Source organism: Galleria mellonella, unplaced genomic scaffold (assembly GCF_026898425.1).
Source record: "Galleria mellonella isolate WM207_F2 unplaced genomic scaffold, CSIRO_AGI_GalMel_v1 utg83, whole genome shotgun sequence".
NCBI classification, from domain to species: Eukaryota; Metazoa; Arthropoda; class Insecta; order Lepidoptera; family Pyralidae; genus Galleria; species Galleria mellonella.
This window is the reverse complement of record NW_026442162.1, coordinates 6,221,195-6,237,054: the sequence shown is the minus strand read 5'-3', so window position 1 is coordinate 6,237,054 and position 15,860 is coordinate 6,221,195. Positions and strand designations below refer to the sequence as shown.

At 37.8% G+C, this 15,860-nt stretch overlaps 1 protein-coding gene across 1 annotated transcript in view; it reads right to left on the bottom strand.

Moving 5' to 3' along the window:
• Positions 1–15,443, bottom strand: part of LOC113513870 (uncharacterized) — a 44,387-nt gene extending 28,944 nt beyond the window's left edge. Inside the window, exons 1-14 of the mRNA XM_052901931.1 lie at positions 14,938–15,443; positions 13,200–13,455; positions 12,842–12,958; positions 11,639–11,754; positions 10,397–10,545; positions 9,717–9,891; positions 8,505–8,669; positions 7,956–8,102; positions 6,823–7,050; positions 5,791–5,846; positions 4,389–4,521; positions 2,990–3,127; positions 2,109–2,238; positions 1,183–1,328 (exon numbers count right to left, since the gene is read on the bottom strand). Of these exons, the coding sequence (XP_052757891.1) occupies positions 1,183–1,328; positions 2,109–2,238; positions 2,990–3,127; positions 4,389–4,521; positions 5,791–5,846; positions 6,823–7,050; positions 7,956–8,102; positions 8,505–8,669; positions 9,717–9,891; positions 10,397–10,545; positions 11,639–11,754; positions 12,842–12,958; positions 13,200–13,455; positions 14,938–15,054 (2,073 nt within the window). The 5' untranslated portion in view covers positions 15,055–15,443. The remainder of the gene's footprint in view (positions 1–1,182; positions 1,329–2,108; positions 2,239–2,989; positions 3,128–4,388; positions 4,522–5,790; positions 5,847–6,822; positions 7,051–7,955; positions 8,103–8,504; positions 8,670–9,716; positions 9,892–10,396; positions 10,546–11,638; positions 11,755–12,841; positions 12,959–13,199; positions 13,456–14,937) is intronic.
• Between the last annotated feature and the right edge of the window lie 417 nt (positions 15,444–15,860).

Sequence of the window (15,860 nt, the reverse complement as noted above, 5' to 3'; positions counted from 1 at the left end):
TAGAATACAAACAAGCTGACGGCGCACCTGTTGGAAAGCGGTAACCGTCGCCTATAGACATAAGCAGTACCATGGACATAACAGAGTATACTGTTTCGCCCATGATACCACCCATGCGATGCCATTCCTGAGGATTCAGGTGTTTTTTTTTATGGGTGATAATGGAATGGTAACCTCACCCGCGCTATCGATATACACCGGCGGGGCACCAGTGAAAGATGATAGGTGAGGATGAAGCAGGCCAGTTAGCCCATCGTGACGAATTCGACCTGATAGGGCATATTGCTAGCAATGGGGCTGTTAAACTCTATTGCTAACAACCCCTTTCCCCCCGGACTCAGGTGGTATTCCTCTGTACCCAGTAAATTCACGCCATATCCCACCCTTCAAACCGAAACACAGCCATGCAAACAGAACTGCTTCACGGTTGAAACACGAATGGGACAGAGGTACCCAAGCAATCGACTTTTGTATAAAGTCTCCCCCTGGTATAACCTCTTTTATGTACTTTCTTTTTGTATATGTTTTGTTTTATTTCTTTAAATATATACCAGTAGCTAATGTTATTTGTGTGCTGTAAGTGATGCAAATAAATTATATATCTATCTATCTATGTATTTAATTTACAAAATTTCTGTTCTATTCTATAGCACGAGTAGTAATATATAATAATTACAGCTAACCATTTCGACTTCACCCTGTATATTAAAAATATAGTTTTGTAAAACTATTCAGGTCAAATGTTTACAATTGTTTAAATTTATAATACAGTACAGAATTCTTTAAAAAGGTTGTATTAATATTAAATCAGGGTTGGTAACGCGCACGTGACACCCCTAGTATTGCAGGCGTCCATAGGCTACAGTTACCGTTTACCATCAGACGAACTGCATACTTGTTTGCCAATTTTGTGGTATAAGAAAAAAATATGGAGTACTTATACTACAGTTTTATATTTAAAATGCTATTCTACGGTATCAGTCATCACATGGCAAAGATGGCGGTAAAATTACCGTGTATAAAACCATAATACCATTGTCCTCGAGAATGACAGCGCATAAACCAAGGGTGATACACAGTATTTAACCGGCTAACCCCCCCCCCCCCCCCGCTGTTCCTCAACCGTCTGTTGCCAGACCCGCGGTAAACCCGCTTGAAGTCGTCCGGGAACCTCATTTGTACCTTAGGCAACCTGAGCAGTTTGTTGATGCCGGCAAAGTGCCCTTCCCCGATGAACTCGAAAATAGGCAGAGTGCTGAGCACGTCCAGCACGAACCAGTGGCTGCGCATCTGCTGTGAGGACGTCTGCGCGAACGATATCGGTACACCTGGAGAATGATTTTTTTAAATAGCTGATCAAAATAACCACACCTCATCTGTTGGTAAATGGATAGTGTGGTCTAAAAAAGAAGATTCATCCCAGAAATATACCTGTTCACGTCCCGTTGGAATACCTGGATATTGCAGGAAAGAGGGAACATGTGGGTAAGGGAGAGCGTTTTAATGATGTGGCTAATGTATGATCCAGCGGATCTTTAAATGAGCATAGCTAGTGTCTATACAGAATAAATACCAGAAGAAGACTTTTTACAAAAGTCGATTGCTTAGGTACCCCTGTCCCGTTCGTGTTTCAACCGTGAAGCAGTTGTGTTTGCATGGCTGTGTTTCGGTTTGAAGGGTGGGATATGGAATTTACTGGGTACAGAGGAATAACACCTGAGTCCTCAGGAATGGCAACGCATGGGGGGTATCATGGGCGAAACAGTATACTCTGTTATATCCATGGTACTGCTCATGTGTATAGGCAACGGTTACCATTCTCCATCAAGTGGGCCGTCAGCTTGTTTGCCATTCTAAGTAGTATAAAAAAAAAAATGAGTGGCATTTACTACTCATTTAGGTAAGCAAACTTAACAGCTGGTGTTAGAATGAGAGGCTTAAATTTTTTTGTCGTATTTCGACCCATATTTCTTTGGGAAAAAGATTCAATTTGACTTGTAGACTATTCTTTTAAGACATTAAAGTTGATGTAGCCAATCTATAGCTATCCCATTCTACTTAGAAGGAATTATGAAATATTGAGTGGAGGACGTCACGAATGACCTGACCTTCTTCGACATTGGCGCCGGTGGACAGGTACGCGATCAGGTCCAGTGCGTAAACCACTGTCACTACGTAGTCGAAGAACCTGAATTCGAGTGGCACGGTGCTCGTGTAGACCAAGTAGTACGGGTGCACCTGGGTGGTGAAGTCGTACCCGAAAGATTAGTAGGTTTTGTGATAAATAATTTTGTCATGGAGCAGCCTAAAAATGTACGCTGTGACTAACTCTAAATCCGTATCTTCAACAGAAACATTCCTGACGTATAGATAAGTATGATTATTGTAAAGCTGTTTTAATGTTTATTACGCAGTTTCACAGAAATAATTTGACGAATTTGTATATAGAGATTGACTATGGATTGACCTGGAGTAGCATATATCATCATCACCATCGAAGCAGCCGTTAACTGTCCACTGCTGGACTAGGCTTCACCCATTAGAGGATTTTGCTAGTAGTTGCCAGGTAGGCAGCTGGCAGGTAGGTTGGCAATCGCAGTTAGGCCTTGGTGATATTTTAAGAGGGACGCTGCTGCCCATTCCTGGACCATTAAGTTCTCTTAGTTGCCTCATACAACACCTACGAGATTGGAGGGAATGGATAATTCTATACCGGGACCATACGGATTAGCATATAGAATTGTTTTAATCTAATTAACAATAACAAAACCGCGGTGCCTTGCTATTATTTATAAAAAAAATTAAATTAAAAACAAGATCTTTCGATAAGTTTCAATAACACATACGTAGAATTGTGATTTCGTGTGAAGTTTAGAACAAAGACGACATCTTTTGAATTGTAAAAAAGCAATCCAAAAATATCAGCTATGTTATAAATTTCGCAAGGACAACAAATAGCGAACAAACAGTAAAAGAGCTATGCACTTACAATGCTCACAACCAGTATTATAGCCGAAACAAAGGACTGCCACGCGATCTGCAGCGAGGACTCCGGCTGCAGGATGCATGGGAACGTTGAGCGTAAGCAAATGGCATCCGTCTCCTGGTTCAAAGCCGCGTCTGGTCTCTGCACACATGTATACTCTTAATCTATAACCTTTATTAAAAAAAAGTTACAGAATTGCTTAACTATGGCCCCTATATGTGTCGAGCCTGTATCTGGGGAACCTATTAAAATATATAATATACACTTTTATTAATTTGATATTCCTGTTGCAGTGACTGGATAGTTATAATTTTAATATAGATATATATATATATATATATATATATATATAATAATTTATAACAGATTGTACGTGCGTGCGTGCGTGCGTGCATGCGTGCGTGCGTGCGTGCGTGCGTGCGTGCGTGCGTGCGTGCGTGCGTGCGTGCGTGCGTACGTACGTGTGTGTGTGTGTGTGTGTGTGTGTGGTATGAAACTACAGTATTTTTGCATTTCGATGAATATTTCAGACAATAGGTTTTATCAGATCCTCTGTATGCGTATAAGTTAGAGATTGCAGCCAATTACGTATTTTTAATTTTTTAACTTCTTATACTGAACATTGGATGATATTACATTTTTGAATATTGTATTATAAATACAAGGAAACATGAAGTGGTAAGCGAAAAACGAAGTAGGACTTCACGCAAGTTTGGTGTACAGAAGGGTTTCTTTTTTCCAGCGGTTTGGAAATTACGTATAATGCGTTCTTAAAAGACAACTAAGTATAAACTAGTCAGTATATACAAGCTCAAGAAGACGAGAAAGTGAAGTAAAACTCTATACCGGAGAGTAAATATGTTTTGTTAAATCTATTTCCTTTGACATCGACTCACAAAGAGAACCAATTTAGTCTCAATATTCATATAATTATTTATTATTTTACAATGCAGTTTTATATTTAGGTATCAGTATGCTAAAAAGCTGGCTGCTGTTTGCATACAAAAAGTAAACAAACAGCAGCTTGTTTATTCCGGAATATTAATAGAATTGTTATTTTTTCTATAGTTTTTTTTTATACAACTTAGAATGGCAAACAAGCTGACGGCCTACCTGATGGAAAGTGGTAACCGTCGCCTATAGACATGAGCAGTACCATGGACATAACAGAGTATACTGTTTCGCCCATGATACTTCCCATGTGTTGCCATTCTTGAGGACTCAGGTGTTATTCCTCTGTACCCAGTAAATTCACGCCATATCCCACCCTTCAAACCGAAACACAGCCATGCAAACGCAACTGCTTCACGGTAGAAACACGAATAGGACAAAAGTACCCAAGCAATCGACTTTTGTACAAAGTCTCCCTCTAGTTTAGCAACAAAGCCAAAAGTAAACTAACATTTCTCATGATGTAGCAACCAGCAATTTCTAAGAAAAAATCCGCTCTAGGGAGCAGCGGGTTGCCGTTGACGTCTTTGGCTTCTTTCAACGCCAGCAGGTTACGCTTGAAGTGAAGGATACTGCTCTTGTGTCTACAATGTTTAAATAAGAGGATGATTATAAAAATACAGCGTCATCAATGTGGACATAATGTACTACTATTTAAGTTGTGTACTACATTAAATCACCACACCATCATAAAAACTCTTCATTCAATAACTACATTTGTCGCGAAGCTCCCGCTCATTGAAATAAAGATATTTAATGGAAAGGATCTCGCCGATTACGTGCCATTTATTGAAATATTTACTGCTTGAGACCATAACCGAAAAAATAGTGGACTACCAGTCCCGTTAGTAACAATCCCTTCTGAATTCCAGCTGTATTCGTTACGTTGGGCTAACTGACCTTCCTGTTTCATTCTCACCTAAGACCTCTCACTGGTGTCCCGGCAGCGTATACTGTATGTAGTTATTGTATCTTTTATTCATTAAATTTAAAAAAAAATATATTGAAAACAATTAGAAACATTAAGAAATTTGGTGTTAAATTTGATGTGCGTAGCATGTTCTAATAATTTTAATAAAATATTAAATACCTTAGTTCTTTTTTTTTTTGGTTTGGCATTTAGAGTGTTGATTTTGTCAAAATCAACCTGGTGTGATCTAATACCTATTACTGGGGGAAAGGGATTGTTAGTAATGGAGTCTAATAGCCCCATTACTGGCAATATATCTTCTCAGATTGACCTCCACGCGGTTCCTCCTGGAAACCATCATGTTTAATTCTTGTCGAATTCATCATAGTGGGCCAACTAACCTGCATTCATTGTCACCTATCATCTTTCACTGGTGCCTCGTCGGTGTATACCGATAGCGCGGGCGGGGTTACCAATCCATTATCATTCATTAAAAAAAAACCATTACTGTAGTAATGATTTACATAAGTAAAATAACGGAGACTGTTTACTATCCAGAATTAGATTGATGAATAATTTATATGTATTACATACAGCACACACATAAGAACAGTCATAGATATAGGCGACAGTTACCACTTTCCATCCGGTAGGTCGTCAGCTTGTTTGCCATCTAAGTTGTATAAAAAAAGATAGATACGCAATGAGAAATAAAATAATACATATACAAAAGAAAAAAAACGAAAAAAAAAACATATAAAAGTAACAATTTTCCATTTCGTGAATGTGCCACAGTAACACAAAATGGTTTATTGTTTTACCCTTAAAAAAGCAAAACGCTGACATTCTGTTGTGGCCATTCATTGGATTAATTGTAATATTAAAATTATTTCAATATACATAATTAAAACTATATAAATATGTAAAAAATAAAAAATCTCACTTGACTTCTTCAGGAGTTTTCTGATAGTAATGTCTCTTAACTCGTTCAAAATGTTCCTGGACAAAAAAAGGGAAATTGAAATATTTTTACAGATCTCTTAAGATCAAACGGTAAAAACCTTAGATAATATAAATAGAATGTCTCCACACAAATGCTTCGAGAAAATTGGGTCTAATTTTTCATACAATTTTGCGTGATAAATAGTTATGAGTGATTCCTTTATGACTTCTATATTTATTTTGTCTCATAAATTCTGTCTTTTTAATTCCCATATTTTTTTTTTTTATACAACTTAGAATGACAAACAAGATTCCTTTCGCCCATGATACCATTTTAATCAGGTGCTATTCAAGTAAATACTCATTTTATTTTTTAAATAATTAAATATAAATACGTCAAGATACATTGTGTGTGTACCTAAGTATATAGAAAATAATAAAAAAAAAACGAGTCAGCTAAATTGACAATTAGCTGACAAAAAGTTGACCCGTTTTTGAGGCTCGATGCTCTATCTATATATGTAAGTAAAAACGTGCCCTATATAGAAGGCGGCCATCGTCTAAATTGTGTGGTCGGACACCGGTGGCGTATAAACACAGCCGCCAAAGTCGGCGGCGGCGAGCACGGATATTTGCCGCCCTGAAATGTGGTCCACAGCCCTCCACCGCACCCGCCACCGGACTCACTTCGTAAAAAATAATTATTTCCTCCGCTGTTACATCTGAATAAAAATCATTTTTATACAAAAACACAGTTACGGTGGATGAATTTGGTAACTAAGATTTATTTCAATTGATCGTCTTTTAAAAATATAAAAAAAAAATCAATTTTATCCCCTTCAAAGTGATAACAAAAGTGTCCAACTTTTCCAAAACTCCTGAAAGTCCTCTGGTTGTACGGTTTCCAGCTGCCCCGTCGTACTTTTTTTATCTCATTCAAACCGCCCCCGAGAAAATCACACGGGGCCAAATCCACACGAATGTGCAGCCTTATACCTATATAATGTAAGGTAAAAAAGCGGTGATTACTAACGTAGAAGGCGGCTAGTATGAGTCGTGTGTGGTCGGCGCCAGTGGCGTACTTGAGCGCGAGCCGCCACAGGTCGGCGGCGGCGAGCACGTGCGCCGCGCAGAATGTCGCCGCCCTGATTTCCACGTGCGCGGGCCCGCAGCCGGCCGCCACCGCACCCGCCACCGGACTCACTATCGTCCCGCGGGTCATACGCAGGATAGCCGTGCTATTGTCCTCCGCTGTTAGCATCTGACACATCATCATCATTTTTTTCATCCAGAACTGAAGCATTGTTAGGCAAACAAGGGGTCCTGACCTGGCCTCCCCACTCCTCTTTCTCGCATTCCAGAACACTTTATACGAACTTTCCGTCGCCTATAGACATGAGCAGTACCATGGACATAACAGAGTATACTGTTTCGCCCATGATACCCCCCATGCCATTCCTGAGGACTCGGGTGTTATTCCTCTGTACCCAGTAAATTCACGCCTATCCTACCCTTGAAACCGAAACACCTCTGTCGCATTCGTGTTTCTACCGTGAAGCAGTGGTGTTTGCATGGTTGTGTTTCAGTTTGAAGGGTGGGATATGGCAGTGAATTTACTGGGTACAGAGGAATAAACACCTGAGTCCTCAGGAATAGCAACGCATGGGGGGATCATGGACGAAAGGGTATACTCTGTTATGTCCATGGTACTGCTCATGTTTATAGGCGACGGTTACCACTTGCCATCAGGTGGGCCGTCAGCTTGTTTGCCATTATTATAAGTTGAATAAAAAAAAATCTAAATGTTGTTATCTGTTAAACAAAACCCGGAAGAAATTTAGCAGAATCTCCAAAAGAAAATGTATTATCCTACACACTATCTTTAATCCCAAGAAAATATAACACTAAGGAGTGCATGACGTAATATCTGTGACATCTATGTTTCAAGCCAAGATTAGTTTGCGTCGAGCTCCACGTTTGTTGTTCCGAATAAAATAATTAATTTTCGGTATCCCATAATTTGTCTTATTCCCTTTTTTCTGTAGCCAAAGAGGCAGTTTTGTGGTTGAGTCGTGCGTTGAATGATTTATTGGGCTATGATGGCAACAAGCAGACTATATGCTCGATTGCTACTATATTTAACTATATAATAAATAGAATACTTACTTCAATATCACCATAAGTAATATAGATAATGGAGGACTTTGTGGACAACCTCTTGATGATAGCATCCCCAGGAATGTAGTGTATTGTACTCATTTTCTTGGCCACCTCGGACAGGAACTCATATGAGAGGTCGCATAAAATGCGGCTCTGAAAAGATAAAATATTCTAGACCTGGTTTCATTCTCACCTATCAACTCACTCATTAGTATCTCTCCAGCGTATACCAATAGCATAGGCGGGATTGCTATTCCACTATCGTCTACTAAGAACCCTCAAGATGCGAAGTATATTGGCACATACTCAATATTTTGTTTTCAATCAAATTTAAACAGGTGATTTTTAACATATGCGTCCCCTTTCCAACTTCGATGAACATTTCAACTGTGCTTTGAAATTCGATTTCCCAAGAAACAAATGTCCACGAAATATACAAAGAAGCATTTTATAAAATGCTTTCTGGGGACATTAACGTTACTGAACTCTCGAGACCAAAAAAAATCACCGAAATTAAGCAGAAATCGCACTTGCCGAAAATCACCCAAATGTTACCTTCTGTGTGGCCTCGAAGTATATATCTGCGTATATGGTGGTGGACAGTGTGGGAGGGTAGGTCGGCAGTAGCTGCGTAGCTGACACCGCTCGCTGCTTGTGCCAGTACATTTTGTAGAAAGTTTCCACTTTCTCACGAAGACGGAGTGGAACATTTGTTGTTTTCTGAACACAAATCGTCATCTATATATGTAATCTTTGTCAGATCCGTCAGTATTCTACGACTAAGAGGAAATATTTATACTGCTTGTAACTAAAGCAGTGGTAGACACGTAATAAATTCGTGATATAGTAGCTATACAAAACGTAGGAACTATTGGCAAAACTCGCCTTATGGAGAGAAGCCTTATGTTCAACAGTGAAAAATTAATGTCTGATATAATGATGAAATTAGAGGCTATAAGTAAATGGATAAACTTTTCAAACGGATCAATCGAAGAAACAAAATTTTCTAAAAAGCCTCAGGTTTGAGTTTCACAGGTCGTATTGTAAGGTCGTATTGTAATTATCCTTTTCTGTGGCTGTCGTAAGAGGCGACTAAAGGAACTTAATGCCACCATTGAGATGGTCAGCAGCGTCCCTCTTAAAACATCTCTAAAAGCCTAAGTGCTGTTGCCAAGCGTGGCAACTACTGGCAAAACTCCCCGTATGAGCAGCAGTGAACAGTTAAAAGCTGAAATAATGTTGATTATATCTTCAAATATTCAAAGTCACGTAACAATGTAATATATTGTTACAGTAAGTATTTTAAATTACATGTATTTGATATTTTTGTGCATTATAGGTTTTCGTATTTTATGCATGAAAAATTATTAATTCACTCTTGTGCCACCTGCCCACTTCTCTCTGTTCTCCTTTAACCAAAGGTTGTCTGTAAGAGATTGCTCTAGCGATAAGACCGCCTTTTGTACCTTTATGTGTATATTTCATTACTGTATTTATATTACTGTATTTCACTTGAATTGTTCAATTGTCATTGTATATTTTTGTTTATGGTGCAATAAAGAGTTAAATAAATAAATAAATCGCAAAATTGTTATGTCTTAATTAAACTTTCATGTACATATCAAAGATACGCATGGCAGACAATACCTAAAGGCTAATTTAAATTGATTTAATTATCTAATATAGAATCGACTGGAATCGTATTTACGCATAGCAACGTTATTGTTAAAAAGAATGTTTCGTTCCTTAATTTCACGGATGACTCACCATCTCTTTCATGATCAGCCTGTATCTCGTACGGAATTCCTCCTCGGGTCTCATGTATATGCTGATGACGAGCGAGAGCGACGCCACGGCAGCTCCGGTCACCACCAGGCATCCCGATATCATTACAAACAAACAGGTTATTCGTTCTATATCGTTCGATGGTGCTACTGATGGCCTGGTAGATAATAAACCATATTAATTATTTAGAAACATAAAAATACGAATGATTGATGAGTTTTAATAAATGTTTACTCGTAATTTATAAAGATTTTTTTTAAATACAACTTAATTTAAAAAACGAACTAATTTGAGTTTCCCGCGAATTGAGAAGGCGGGAATTCGATAATACCACAGATAAAGAATAACTTTTATTACGTTTATTAAAAAAATTCAACAAAAATTAAACAAAAACTCTTTTTCTTAGTCGTTAAACTTATTTTAGGATTTAATCTATTAATATATTAAATGCGAAAGATTGTAAGAATGGAAGTTTGTTACCCTTTCACATAAAAACTACTGAACGGATTTAAATGAAATTTATTTTACGGGTAAATTATATCCTAATATAATTACCCTATAGTATACTTTGTATACTGATTCACGCGGGCAAAGCCGCAAAATACAACTAGTTGTTTCATATATATTTTATTTACATGCAAATACTCGTAAAGTAAAATTACCCAATAGGTATGAACATTTTATTGACGATATACACTGCAAAAAGGAATTGACTGGCGATATTGTCCTTGTTGCCTTGGAAGTGTCGGTTATCTTGTTGCACTTCGTACGGAGCGCGCCTCCATGCTACCTCAGTGTATTCACGCTCAAACTACCCACAAAATATTAAAAAAAAAATTAAAGTAGTTTTATATAGCTACATATATTTACTGGATTATTCTAAAATGAACGCAGTCTTTACTGTTTCTGTCATAGACAATTAAATAGCATAGCTCCGTCACTTACCATCAGGTGAGGTTTGATCAAGCTGAAATCTTGAGATAAAAAACAAAAAAAAAAAATAGTTATGTATGTACCAAGAAACAAAACCATTATGGTTGCCGTTTCTTTGTCACTACGATTGCAGCTTACAATTGGAGGGGTGAGGGTGGGGGGGGATTTTGCCAGTAGTTTCCTCGTTGGCAGGTAGTAGGTTGGCAACAACAAAGCTTTTTGTGATGTTCTAAGAAGAACGCTACTGCCCATCTTTCGACCATTAGGGTCCCTCTTATGAAATCCACAAAATCTCCACACATATGCACAAATTAATGATGTCGAAACAATTGTCGGAAACGCAAGCACAGTAAGTCTATTAAAGGGGGGAAAGGGATTGTTAGTAATGGAGACTGAGAATCCCATTGCAAGCAATATACCCAACCAGGTCGACCTTCTCGCGGTTCTCCCTGTAAACTATCATGGTTAATTCCTGATGAATTCATCATGACGGGCTAACTGGCCTGTTTTCATTCTCATCTATCACCCTTCACTGGTGCTCCGCCGGGGTGTCCCGTTAGCACAGGCGGGGTAACCATACCATTTTCACCCATAATATATATATATATATATATATATATATATATATATATATATATATATATAAAAATTTAAAGTTGTGCGTACTTTTTAAATGCTAAATCATAATAAAATAAAAATGGAAAAATTTGTCACAAAAATATAAATTTTTTTTTTGGGGAGGGTCACCCTTATCATTGAGGGGTATGAAAAATAGATGTTGGCTGATTCTCAGACAACCCGATATGCACACAAAATTTCATAAATATCGGTAAAGCCGTTTCGGAGGAGTTTGGTAACAAACACCGCGACACGAGAATTTTATATATAAGATTAACATGAAGTTTTAAAAATAATATTGTTATTTATTTATTTAGATTCTATCATATAAATTGTTATTTATACAGACAAACCTCATCAACATGAAGCCAGATGATTGCCCACGTGACTCTTAATACGAGAAATATGTAGCAGTACTTGAGGGTTGTACCAAGAATGCTACTTTTGAGGTTATAATCATTTAATTGCCCTGAAAAAAAAAAACTAAAATTCTACGTATTTGATTTTTTTCAATTATCATCACATCAGCCAGTAACTGTCCACTGGTGAACACGAGCCTCCTCTATAAAGGAGGTTATTGCCAGTAATTGCCACGGTTGGCAGACGGGTTGGCAACCGCTGTAAGGCTTTTGGTAATAAGAGAGACGTTGCTGTCCATCCCTCGTCCTCCCTTAGTCACCTCTTACGACACCCACAGGAAAGGAGGACGTGGCCTGTTCTATGGCGGGACCACATGGTAGTCTCTAATAAATAAATTAGATGTAAAAATGTAAAGACTAATTTTCTAATAGATTTCTAATATTTTTACCAGAGGGAGACTTTGTACAAAAGTCGTTTGCTTGGGTACCTCTGTCCCATTCGTGTTTCAACCGTGAAGCAGTTGTGTTTGCATGGCTGTGTTTAGGTTTGAAGGGTGGGATATGTCGTGAATTTACAGGGTACAGAGGAATAACAACCGAGTCCTCAGGAATGGCAACGCATGGGGGGTATCATGGGCGAAACAGTATACTCTGTTATGTCCATGGTACTACTCATGTCTATAGGCGACGATTACCACTTTCCATCAGGTGGGCCGTCAGCTTGTTTGCCATTCTAAGTTGTATAAAAAAAATTGTTTAAGTCTATTGTTTAATTATTTTAATTCATGATCATTTTATCAAATAAAAAGACAAGGTTAAGATTGTCTTAAATCTATCGTTTAGAGAAATGATAATTCAGAATCAGGCTTTATTACTTTTTTTAAAGCCTTCTACTATTAAACTGATTTCTTCAGCGTTGGCAAACCGTGCGTAATACCCCTGGTATTGCAGGCGTTCATAGGCTACGGTAACCGCTTACCGTCAGGTGAACCGTATGCTTGTTTGCCACTTCAGTGTTAAATAAAAAAAACGTGGTAATTAGTGGTAAATAAATATTGCACAATTAAAAATACAACAAATACAATTAATTTCAATGCTAAATGATACAAAAGACGGTATTATCGCTAAGCAATCTCTTCCAGATAACCTCTTTTAATATAAGATAAATCGCGACTTTGTCACGACGCAAATACTTACAAAGATATTTGAACGGCCTGTGAAGCCGTAGGTAGTAGCACAATAATTTGAACTCCTTGCGCCGGTCTACCACCAGCACGTAATGAAGGTACGACGCCAAGTCCACCACGAAACGAACTGCGTTACATTACAAAAAGACGCCATTTGCAATTTGACTATATTTTATACATTTTTTAATTTTATTCTCTACATTTTAATCTTCGCATTGATAGAATAACCGATATTAATATGTATTTCTTTAACATTTCATTTTTCTATACGTGAAAGAATGTTTAAAATAGGTTCACCATTTTTTGAGTTTAACCACAAATAAATATCAAATATTTCCTACTTATAATATTACTTTGAAAGTACTAACACATTGTACAGTAGCCCACTTCAACAATCTCAATTGTGATAAATGAATCATACGCTATCCCCAGCACGTGGACAGCGTATATGACATTGTACAGCGCATCCACCAAGTGTATAACGGGGTGGCTGTGTTCAACAGCTACCCATACGATCGCCACCAGCGCCACAATGCACATCAGAATATTCCAGAACGTGTCATCAGGAACGGAGTGTAGCCAGCGGGAAAAGCGGTCTCTTGTCCACCACAGAGGATACTCTAGCTAAGAGTGAGTATAAAAGATTTATTATTTGATTTATTATTATGATTTTTTTTTTTTATAATTTAAATGTATGTTTAATTCACAACCCACGACTCTGCTTACTATAAATGTTATTAATTTCAAAATTATAATGTAAATATTGACTGGCCATTGTGTGACGAAAACTGTTACATTGGTTAATAAAGAATTATGAATATGAAAGAATAAATTCCCCACTATTGTGGGGTTTTTTTTTATCAATAGATGATAATGAAGTGGTTACCTCTCCTGCGCTAACGGTATACGCTGACGGGGCACCAGTGTGGGATAATAGGTGTAAATGAAAAGGCAGGTCAATTAGTTCATCGTGATAAATACACCTAGAGGGGGGAAAGGGATTGTTAGCAATGGAGTTTGACAGCACCATTGCTAGCAATATGCGCTATTAGGTCGACCTCCACGTGGTTCCCCCTGGAAACCATCGTGAACAATTCTTGTTGAATTCGTCACGTTGGGCTAACTGACCTGCTTCATACTCACCTATCATCCTTCACTGGAGCTCCGCCGGTGAATACCGATAACGCGGGTGGGGTTACCATTCCATTATCATTAAAAAAAAAATACACCTAGAATTCAGCACACTGATTTCCGAGGGGTGGAGGGGGGCTGGACTTCTGTCCAGTGGCGGACTAAGTTCGTCAGAGACTCGGGGCGTTAAAACTGAATGAGTCCAATTTTGCAAGTGAAAATTTAATTAGACTTAATTGAACATATACAGAACAGAGATATGAATGAGGAAAATGAAAGTGTTTGGAGGCTTCCCAAGGCCAATGGCTTGGGGCGGGCCGCCCCTTGAAGAGTGGGATATGGCAGTGAATTTACAGGGTCCAGAGGAATAACATCTCTATCATGTGCGAAACAGTATACTCTGTTATGTCCATGGTACAGCTCATGTCTATAGGCGACGGTTACCACTTTCCATCAGGTGGGCCGTCAGCTTGTTTGCCATTCTACGTTGTATAAAAAAATGATGATGATGTGTCAGATGCTAACAGCGGAGGACAATAGCACGGCCATCAAAAAACTTGAAATGGTAAACAAGCTGAGAGCACGCTTGTTTAGCTTTAATTAAACTTGGTATGTTGTATAAAAAAAGCCTTTACGCAAGTGTTAGATACCCATCAAGTATTACGACACACCCTCAACGGCGATCGGATCGGACCACCTAGCATGACACAAGAAGATGCGCTACCGAGAAAGACACCCGCGTCGAGTCAGCATTTCAATTCCCGCAGCAAAAATACCCATTTCCTTTATGTTTGATTCGATATGATTTCACTTACGGATCACACATCGATCTGAAGACACTTATTATTGTAATAATTAATGTTAGAATTAAATTTAGTTATATTTATAAAATTGGTTTTTTTTTGGGTCTTCCGCCACCAACTTCAATAACTCACATAAGAATATTGATTACCTACAAGTCGTATCAACACTCACCTCATTGCGGTTTTCAAAATATTGCAACTCTATGTCTCGGGGGGAGGACGTACTTCGGCTCCGTCTGTTTGTCACAGTACTGAACTTACTAGAATCATACATTTGCGATTGTCGCATGCTTAATATTTTGTCTTTTTTATATTAAAACTCAATCACTGTAGGACTCTAGATAATTCGTAGCCTGGGCATATTTATTTACACACAACTCGAACTTTGAAAAAAACTTATTCAAACAAATTACTAGTATTATATATTTACTGGCTCAAAAATAGACTTTTGAACGTCATGTGACATTTAGTCATCAAGACAAATGCTATAAACTCAGTCACAGACTTAATAAAACCTACTTAGGGCTCTTCTGCTTTTTCCCAGTGGCAGTCTGCGCCATTTTTATTTATTTTATTTATTTATTTCTTATTGCATTCCATAATGTGTTTGGTAGATAACATTTCAACTTCAATTATGGACCCTTTTGGGCGCAGCAAGTACGAGAGAGGAGGACAACACTTTTTTTTTCACTTTAGAAATAGTCGTAAGAATCTGTTACAATATTATCCAGTCATTGAAATTGTATCACGATAGGTACGTATTTTCTGTATTATTATTACTCATTATTTAAGTATTGGTGTGTATATATTCATATTATAATTGTTATTAGTGTTATATAGTTATTTAATATATTTTACGAATCGAAGCATTATATAAGAGCGTTCCATTGTTTTTTTCTACCCTAATTTTTTTTTTATATGAATGATAATGAAATGGTAACCCCGCCTGCGCTAACGGATATGTAGGTATGGTGTGTATATATTCAGGATGAAAATTGTTATTAGTGATATATACACTTATTTAATATATTTTACGACCATTTCTGCCACCGTCATAACTATATAAGAGGGTCGTAACTCGAAAATTATTATTTT